The following is a 10,636-nucleotide window of genomic DNA, read 5'->3' as shown; positions in this document are numbered from 1 at the left end:
TAGAATCCAAGTCCTGGAGTTCAGTGGAGAAAATCAATCAAAGCAGTCCTAGAGACAAGATGCTGGGGCATATCTAAAATAGCAGTATGGCTGAGCTCCTTGATAACATGGCATAGGGTCATACTGTAGATGCCAGGGACAGCACATAGCCAATTTGCAACTGCCTGCCTACATGATTCTGAGTAAGGTACTCCTGCTTCCACCACAGCCCCACGGTGTTCACAGCTAAAAAGAAGGTTTCCATCTCTCTTGGTTGTTAGTCATTTTTTGGGGGGGTGGGGTGGGGATCCCTTCACTATACATGATCATTTCAACCAAAATTTGAAACTCCAAAATATTTGGCATATCGCCTTTTCTAACCTGTGTCAATGATTACTCCCTGCAGGATTGGCAAAGCCTATGAACTTAGAGGCTGTTGCAATTGTTTGCATTACACTAGGCACTGCTGTAACCTATATGGTGAATAATGTAGACACTCCCTACATCATTCTCACCACTTCCTATAATATTATGCAGCTGAAATGTGTGTGTGCATGTGTGTGCGTGCATGCACACAAACACATCGTTGTATGTGCACATGAATTAGGGTGTTGGGTGATGTGCAAGTGAAGTTGAAGAGCACCGTTTCTTGAACTAAGGTTGGGTCTCTGCTCTGGTACAAATTGAGTGTTAGGATCTCTACTGCTACAATGCCACATATAGGGTTATGGGTTTTTATTGTTGCCACCTCTCTGCCTTCCTCCTAAAGTGACCTCCCCCTATTTCTGAAAAACCAGTGCTGCAGGGAGGTACACTGAACAGAGCTGCACCTGTACTTGGTGTTTCTGTCAGCCATCAGTCCGGTGATGTAGTACCAAGACACATGAGGAAAGAGTAGCATTCAGTTGATGTATTACAATAATATGTCAGTGGTGCAATGGTGCTTTGATAGTGCTTAATAACTGTACAACTGCATTGATGAGAATGCCAAGAAGAACAGAAGGAGAGGTGATAGTATGTATATAATTCCTGTTTCATGTCTGAGTTTCAGAACCAGCGGATAGTAATTGTTTTACTGTGTTTCTCTTGATTGTTTTATAACTTACAATCTTTGAAACATAACCTGATCTCCCTTAGTTTGAGTTTAAAGAGTGTGTGACAGGCAGGTTCTGTTAAGAACTGCAAGATGAACAGTGCAGGTGTCATGGTTTAAGTTGGGGAAAAGGGGTTTGCACACAAATTTGCTGCATACATGCACACCTGCTTTCAAGGTAACAAACCCCTTCTCTACATTTTAAATATTACATATTAAATGTATTTAATATTATATATTAAATATTATCACCCTTAGTTTGGGCCAAAGTATTTTGTTGTGAAAAGTCATTCACAGTAATTGCATTGTTTAAGTCCAAAATATTAAGAAACATGGAAATACTCATTGAGCTTGATCCAGAAATCCATGAGTGGAGTGAACCCCACCTATGAATGAGTTGCTCTGGGAATCTGAAGATGGGAAAGGACATTTTGCCAATTGTCCTTCCCCTTGCATTGCCCTCTCCCCCTCAAAAACCACCCAGGCACCTGAGGGACCATCTGGAACAGTGCAGGATCAGGGGAAGCCACCTCCCCACCTTTTTGCAGTAGTTTCAACCAGATCTACAGCCCCAGATCTACTAAAGATTTTAGACAAGGGACTAGGGGTCTGCCAACGACTCTCATTAGCCTCTAGGCAGTGTGTGGAATATCAGTTTTGGTTTCATATTCTTTCTTCATCCTAGCTACAGTGTCATCACCATGTAGCCTGATTACAGATAGAACAGTGGCCTGATCCAGATGTACGGCTTAAAGCCAAGTTTAGAACAAGCCTGCTTGTTTCTTTAGGACCTTGTCAGAGCCCTCATGCCTCCTTTCCAAACCCCAGCACCTCACTTTCCAGGCTTTGGGAAGGCAGCAGGGGGGGAGGGAATCAAATGTTGCTGAGGTTTGCAAAAAAAAAAAAGGCCTTGCATCACCTTGTTTTGTGATGGTGATATGTATTCCTTAACTTACTTCAAAATGTGGCAAGCCAGCTGTGCTGCATTTGGATTCCCTCCTGTGCATTCTACTGAGTAGGGCCCATGGACTTCTGCTCCACTGTCCTACCACTGCTGGGTGAAGCATGTGTTATGTAGCACTGAAACCTATATGCAGAGGCAGGGAAGGCTCTTCTGCAAGATGAAGCATCCCCACCAACCAGAAGCCACCAAAAGAATGCAAACTGGCAGCTCTGATGTACAAAAATACATTTATTTTCAACAATTTCAAAACCACTGCCTTTGTTTTTACAGTAGAAATATTCAAATGGAACAATAAAACCAATAACAGTATATATATGTACTTATGTATATATATATGACTCATGCATTTGTCTTACTTCTTTTAAAATAAGTATTGCAGTTGTCTGTCTCATTTAAATCTCGAAATGAAAGGAGGGTAGGGAACAGTGCCAGTCTGCCAGCTTCCAACAACAGAGGATTTGGATTTCCATTCTGTCATTCTGGCCAAGCTGTGTTCGGTGAAAGACTCCATGAGAGGTTGATAAGTTGGGTTAATATTGCCCCTGGCAACCTGACTGGCGCAGGATGAGGCAGAGTTGCTTTGTATCCAAGGCTGGCACAACACATAGTGGACTCAGCACTTGAGTCAAACTCAGGCCGCACAGATGGGGGGATGGTCTTTAGGGCTGGAAGGCAAGATGTCATGCAACACCTAGTCCAAACAAGGGGGATTAAAGTATCATGACTTAGTAAGTGCCAGCAAGAGAACATAGCCTTCTGTCTCCTCAGACGGCTAACCATTTGACATCCACAATCATAGGCTGATTGATCTCTCTCCACCCTACAGTAATCTTTCTCCTTTTTCTTTGGCTGCAGTCTCTTACCTATTTACCTGGGAGTAAGCTTCACTGAAATCAATGGGCTGAGTTAAAATGTATAGCATTGCACTATCTTTATACTTCCAGAATAGGTAAATCAGTTTTGGTGTACGCTGCAACAGAGAATTGTTTGGACACAGAACTTAGCACACTTCAGTGACTGAAGCAGGAAGTGGGGAAGGGATTCAGCAACTATATAATTGGGAAGGAGGAGGATGGGTTATTCTATTGCAAAAACCTCAAAGCCAATAAACAATAGAGAACAGGGCAGAGCTGACCCAGCCGTGAGGCAGGTGAGGCCGCTGTTTCAGGGGGCAGAAACTTGGGGGGCCCCACCTGCCCCATTGCCACTGCCAGCAGTGAAGCACTGCCACCAGTGGTGTCACGTAATGCAAGATCTTGCAGAGCATGCATTTCAAAACACCATCATAGTGGCACTCTTTCCAATCCCTAATATGGCTATTGTTTTGGATAAACCACAAACTAGCTGCCTATAGGTATCACAGACTTTTTCAACACTCCCTGGAAAGGTGGTGTGTAAGATCCTGTTCTGGAGTGTTGAACAAATTAAATGATAGGGAGCTCATTTAAAATGAATAAGGGCTGTCCCATTTAATTAAATTGATGAGCTTAAGAATATGACTCCAGGATATGACTGGTTTTAAGACTCAGCACCCCATGGAAATAAATCTGCTGTCCAATTAAGAGGATATGTTTAGGCTTCAGAGTCCCTGGAATGTATGGAAACATTCTGGGCCTTAAATGACAATGAGAATAGATATATTTGCAGAAATACACTACCCGCCTAGGACTTTTTCAGGCTCATCTAATGGACGAAGAAAGCAAAACAATAACTGTAAGCATCTCTATTAAAATAAGCCCTACTGAGTTCAGCAGAACTTCCTCCCAAATAAGTATGTATAGGATTACACCCATGTGTGTTTCATGCTGAGTCTTTATCTCCTAAATCTTATAAAACCCTTACCAGTAAATAATGTTGCCACCCCTTTTTTCTTAGCAAGTTTTCCAGAGTTTTTAACATCAGGCAGAAATTAATCATGTGTATCTTCAAGCCAATATAAGCTTCAACTGTTGATCACCTGGCTGCTACTAAGGACATAGGAGCAGTGACCACATTAATTGCTTATATTTTCAGCATCTGATTCTATTAAGAACTTCATTGTCTTAGGATAAGGTTTTACTTTTAGAGATTTTTTTCCCCTTCCATGGGTGACGGTTTGAGTTTATGGGGTAAGAGGTTGAGGAAGCCACAGTGATTACACTTTTATACTATTGAATACTTCCTTCAGTTGTGTTTTCTACCTAAAACCACATTGCTGAGCTATTTTTCTTTCAGTGTAGTGCTCTATAGTCGTGGAGCCCCAGAGGGGCACATGGCTTTAAAATATAGCTGCTTTGGAAGGAGACTGTTGGGAGAAATGGTTCCTTTACAGATATGATGAAAATCCTCGTGGCTGATTTACATTTGCCAACACCATGACCAATTTGGCCCTCTTCTGAATGGTTCATCCATTGTATGGACTTTTTTTTACTGCACAGACATGATTTCAGACTAGTTAAGTAATCAGGCATAATTAATATCATTAATAGCACCATTAATATCATCAAAAACTGCTTCACCAGGAATACAACTGCCATTTACTTTACTGCAATGAAAAAGTCCGCCACCTGTAAATCCTAATGACATTGTCCCATTACTTCTCAAGGCTATTCAGATTGAGGATAATAATACTCCATGGTATTTTTCAAAAGCTGGCGTTTCTGATCTCATATGCATTTCACTGGATAGCTGCTAAGAACTAAAAATACTAGACACAGCCAACACAGAGAGCCATCATCCCCACCACCATCATTTGCCGAATCAGAAACTGGAAGTCCAGTAAAATGGCTGTGTGCTAAATGCATGCCACTAGTAACTAAGACTAGTCAGGAGAAATTTTGGGGAGGCTAGAGGATTAAAAATCAAACAGGACTGTAATAGGAGCAACACCAAAGGATAAAAATCCTTTGCACTGATTTCATTAGTGCAAGGATTTATGCTTGTGCAGTAGACGTTTATCCCCTCTCCTCTCCCACACATGCCCTGTGCCCTCTCCAAATCTGCTCTGGAGGGTTGAGGGGAAATCCAAAACAGATTTAGCAGGTGTGCAGGGGGAGAAAAGGTAGGTGGAGCACAAGCATAAATCTTGGATACTATCCAACACTGAATGCAACCCAACATTGATGCCACAATTATTTGATCTTCTCAAACTGAAGCATATTTTCTTGCACAACCTGTTAAATAGACTGGGAATATAATGGACTCAGCATAGTGTTTCTAAGCTAGACTCATTCCAAGCCCTACACTTCTGCTTCTGAGGAAGAACCAATATCTTGACTGTATTGCATTTTGAAGTGTTCACAACCCAGATATATTGCCTTCTTGTTGCAGGTCCCTACCAGTGTCAACTGAACACAAAGAGGAAAGAGTTAAACATGACAGACAACTGATACGCGTTCAGATCTCCCATGTGACACAGCTGCTCGCCGCAGATCCCCAGTGAACTTCTCATGTGGGTGTGAAGGTATGTGGGTGAGTGTGGTTTATTCATTTTAAATTTATCTTTTACTAAACATTAAATTATTTATCAAGAAATAAAAAGGTATTTACATGGTAATTATCTACAGTATGCCATCGGTTTCCTCAATACCAACAGTGTCAACATGCACCAGCAAGGGCCTCATTCATAAACTTGGTCAGATGTGCCAGCCGTTATTTTGTGCAGCCTGCCCACCCCCATGAGAATCTAAGGAGTCAACTTCAGAAGGCTTTATTATTCCCCATTTTAAAAGATATACAGGATATTATATATATGTATATATATACTCAGTTGATTGAATCCAACAGGGTGTCAAGCGAGAATAGAACCCTGCATTCATTCTACAGGAGCAAGTCTAGTATGAACAATTAAATAACCTTCTGAGACCGCCACTGGCAGAGTAGCCCAATTATTTTCTGAAAGGGGAAATAGAGAATGTGCCCAAAAATTTAAGTTCAGGGTTATATTATTTCTGGTTTCCATTAAGTCTTGTATTTTTTCTTCTATTATACAGTTTTCCAAAAACTGAATTTATGAATGTGGCCCCAGAAAACAAAATAACACCAAAAAAAGAAAAAAGAAAACCACATTCTGCGCCCCCTCCCTCCCTAATAATAATAATAGTCCTCATTATGACATAGAATTTTCTTTGTAATAATAATAATAATATTAATTAAAAATAAAAACTCAGAAATTTTGTAGTCAAAGTGGTATTCCTGGTATTAAACACTAGTGCAGTTGGGTATTTCCTTTGTGCTTTCACTGTTGGAGATCGTTGAGATGCTCCCTAAGAAAAAAGAAAATGGAAGAATTAATGGAGGTCACCAAATTTGGATATTGGTTGTGGCACAGATTTTCCTTCTTTGCCATGGTGTATAATCGAGGGGCCTTCTCTTCCTTCCAGCAAAATCCCACCCAAAAATGTCAAAGCAGTGTACACAGTAAACAATTAAGTCTACAAGTTAATTCATAGTGACCAATGGTACACACAATGGAGTTACACCAGAAAAAAACGTTGGAAAGAAAAAATCTTAATGAGGCATCGAAAATTTAACACCATTGACTGTCTGATTTCAGTAGAAAGTTCCACAAAGCACTAACACTCTGTGCTTGGTGACCTTGGAGTGGACCTCAAGGAGCATGCAGGACGACTTAATAGTGCCTCTTTTGATTAGACTACTGCTTAATTTTTTTAGGCACCTCATGTAACACAAGAATTGTACTACCACCAGACTGCAGTAGAGAAGAGAAGATGGAAGCATTTCCTCTTCTTTTGTTCATTTTCTCCCCCCCCCCCGTGCCCTTTCCCCTAAAGGGGCCTGTCTGTTCCCATTTGCCGCTCCAAACACTGCTACCCTAGGGTATCTTGGCTTACCATCTCATCCTTCCTCATTTGCCCTATGCATCAGTTACAGAAATTAGCCTGCCAACGTCTATGCATCTGCAAAGAGCTGAGCCACTAAAATCTCCAGAAAGAATTAACATTCTAATATTCAGCCACGATCTAACGTATTTCTCACGACTCCTTCTCATGCAGAGACAGCTAATGGGTGCATATAACTAAGCTCTACAGCTCATTGATTTCCGTGAATCAACTCTGAGCAAAACTTAGTTGAATACCACTCAATGTCAGCAACATGCATTCACTCATGGCAGAGGACAAGGGCCAGAGAAGACTCTTAATGAGCATGAATTGCTGAGATGTCATTGAATGAACAGGCAGGTTGTTTACCTATAACCCGTGTGTCCAGCTCTTTGTCCATGAGTTCTTCAGGGTCTGTGAATTCACTCAGAGTGATCTTGGGGGCATTTTCACTTTGGCTGACAGAACCAATCATTTCCTGTTCTTTGTCATGCTGGACTTGAGCATAGATGTTAATCCATGGGATTTTCCTATGTTAAAAAGGGGAATAAAATAGATTTTCATTGAGATGGTCTTCCCGATTTACAGTAACAGTTGCCTCCTCAACAGTGAATATTATATATTATACCACAAAAACCAGAGGAACAAAGCATGACAGGAATATAATTTACACTTATAAAAATCTTAGTACGGATGCCTGGCCCACATTGAACAGGAATCTATTTAATAATAATAATAATAATAATAATAATAATAATAATAATAATACAGTGGTACCTTTGGTAGCTCCCGAACAAATCGGGAGTGAGTCTTCCGGTTTGCAAACATTTTTTGGAGGTCAAACGTCCAACGCAGCTTCCACAGCTTCCAATTGAGTGCAGGAAGCTCCTGTAGCCAATCGGAAGCTGCGCCTTGGTTTTTGAACTGTTTCGGGACTGTTTAAATTCATCAAACGGACTCCCGGAACAGATTAAATTCAAGAACCAAGATATCACTGTCATCGAATTTATATACCACCTTATACTGCCCTATACCCAGAGGTCTCTCAGAGCGGTTCACAGATTCAATACATACAATGTGTACCAGGCAGCCACATCTGGCAGGCTGAAAGCTGAAAATGTTGTTCAATCACAAGTAAAATAACAAAAAAGTGGGGTATATTATTCTTATTTTTATTCTTATCTTACCATTACCCGCCCGTCACCCTGAGGTCCTAAAGCAGCTTACAACAATTTAAAATACAACATTAAAAACAATTTTAAAAACCTACAATCACAAAGATAACATTTAATAAAAATAACATCAAGTAAAAATAGCAAGAGTTCAAACAAATGCTTAGATTATTATAGTTAGATTTCCAGTATTTCTGCATCATAATCTGAAAGGCCATTTTCTAAAAAGAGAGAGATTTCTTTTCCCATCTCATGAAATGGATCCCGTAAAACACCCTCTCATGCCATTTTAAAGTCCAACTGTTGACCAACAGTCCCGTGGCTTGTCCTCCATTCCCAGATCCTGTTTTCTCTTTGACCCTGATCTATTTCCAGCTTCTGACTCTCTGCAGACTGCTGACTACAGCCTAGCCCTCCCACCTCAAATAATATCAGACTGGATCAGATAGATGCCTGACATCAGAGTGTATCTCATACCTCGATGAAAGAGCAAACTGTCTACAGTGGGGAGTGGCTTTTACTGGTCTCAACTTCCCACCAAAAAATGTGGGATTTCTTGGAACCATCTGGCCAGGTGACAAAAGAAGTGCCCTCTCAGAATATCTTTTCTGCAAGGAGTTATGTACATGCTCTGAAACCTAAGATACTATTCAAGCAGGTAACGTGTAACTAGCTAAGTTCCTCCTCGTCTTCTTTCCCAAATTATTTGTACCTTTACACTTGGCTTCATTGGTTTTAAAAGGCAATTCTCTGGAAATTCCTACGGGAAATTCCTACGTGCTCAACAACATGGGTCTAAAGCTACCCATTCTGTATTAAGAGTATTTCACAAGGTTTATGGAGAAATAAATAGAATTCTTCTCTTTTTGTTTATTTCCCCCCAGACCGGGGCTGAAGGGAGGGGTCCTGAGCTATTGGGACCAGAAATTCCCCAAGCAGCTGAAAAAAACTGGGTTGTGTCAGGGGGTTCATCCTATGGTAGCAGCCAGCTGTAATTCTCTCTTTGGAGGGGTGGGGAAAGGAGAGAACAAAATAAAGAAATGTGGCTTCTCCAAGATCTGTCATGGATGAGTTTCTGTCTCTCTTGAGACCCTTTGTGAGAGGAGACCCACAGCCAGGCTAACAGGCTCCATTTCCTTGTAGCATTTTTGTATTAATTCAGCAGCTGGATTAATTGTGATTTTGCTGATGACCCTGACACAGCTGACAGCTGACATCACAGCTGGCAAGAAACAAATCTTATGAGTTATCTCAGCCAATAAGATTAATCAGTAGTGATGGCTAATGACACACAAGACGGAAGGAGGGGCACTGAGAAGTAGCAGCAGAGAGGGAAGGAAAAGTGCACTGAAGCACATCAGAACAATGCGAATGTTTAGTGAAGTGAGTATTTTCCATTAATTGACCTTGCTGCATCTAGGAGCATCACAGAGAAGAAAACATCAACATTCGAAGATATGTGATGCTGAATGTCTCCCTATGGGGCAAACGTCCAGAGATGACTGTCTGTTCCTGCTGTCTGAGTCACTGTGAGACATATTTTTCACTGTAGACAGTAAATATTTGTGTAATGCTGTCGTTCTTTTTAATCAGTGGACAGGGTGCACAAGTGAGCCTTTCCTTTTGGCTTCCTTTTACATGGGAGTGTTAAACTGGGAGTGTTTGAGATGGACAGCATATTCTTTCTTAACCTTATTTTCTCTGGGCTGGCTTTGTCCAATACCTGTGATAACAATTTATCCTTTCTGCCCTTCAACATCCTCCCGGTTCTCTTGCAAACGAATAACTAAGCTCATTTAGCTTTGGTGCATGCTTGCCTGATTTTGTACATCTAAATTAGGTCAGTAATAGCTGATATAATGTGTCATCATTGCTTTGGAAAGCTTGCCTGGGTTATTTTCTATTTTCAGCATCTGTTCTGGCTGTTGGGCCTTTTAAACTTAGAGTTCCAGGGGAAGCTTCCTTCTCTGCAGAATTAAAAAAATGGTGGGTCAGATAAAAGCATATATATACACACACCATTTCAGAGTGAGACTCTGAGATCCTAGTTTGGTTCAGGCTTTCATCAAAGCATCTTTCAGAGGAGACTTGAATAGATACATTTTCAAAACAATATATGAGAAAGATACCCAGAGATGTAATGGGCTCATTAAAAGGAGTAGTATATGTGGATCCCTCATGGCAGAAAACTCCCCCCCCCACTGTACCTATGAAAGGACCCCATGCCAGGCATGGTGAGCTATCTGAATGGAATAAAACCTCTTTGTACCATTCTCTGCGCACCTCAGAGCAGCAGAAAGTAGCATCAAAGGAGAATTCAAGAACCATTTCTTCTGTCTTCAGTGCTGGATACATCAAAGCAAACTTTGCTGAGATAAAGTATGAACATTAGCCATTCCTCCTTTCTCCCCAATACACATGTGTCTTAAGCCCAGTTCTGAGACATTGTAGGTGTCCCTTCACCCCTAAGACCATGCATTGTTTCCAATGCCTGAGCTTCTCACCTCCATGTGTCTACATTCATGTTGACCCTTTGCCTCTACGCCTAAATATATGCCAGCTTCCTTTGGTTGTGTATCTGAGGAGAATAAGTATTTAGACTGAACTT

The 10,636-nt window shown here is 41.0% G+C and overlaps 1 protein-coding gene across 1 annotated transcript in view; it reads right to left on the bottom strand.

Annotated features, from left to right (window-relative positions):
- Positions 1-2,246: 2,246 nt before the first annotated feature.
- Positions 2,247-10,636, bottom strand: part of SORCS3 (sortilin related VPS10 domain containing receptor 3) — a 415,208-nt gene continuing 406,818 nt past the window's right edge. The window contains exons 26-27 of the mRNA XM_083616529.1: positions 7,226-7,386; positions 2,247-6,280 (exon numbers count right to left, since the gene is read on the bottom strand). Coding sequence (XP_083472655.1) covers positions 6,216-6,280; positions 7,226-7,386 — 226 coding nt within the window. The 3' untranslated portion in view covers positions 2,247-6,215. The remainder of the gene's footprint in view (positions 6,281-7,225; positions 7,387-10,636) is intronic.

This window comes from Podarcis filfolensis (genome assembly GCF_964270895.1).
Source record: "Podarcis filfolensis genome assembly, chromosome: 5".
Classification (NCBI taxonomy): domain Eukaryota; kingdom Metazoa; phylum Chordata; class Lepidosauria; order Squamata; family Lacertidae; genus Podarcis; species Podarcis filfolensis.
The sequence above is the reverse complement of the archived record's forward strand: the minus strand, read 5'-3'. Positions and strand labels throughout refer to the sequence as shown.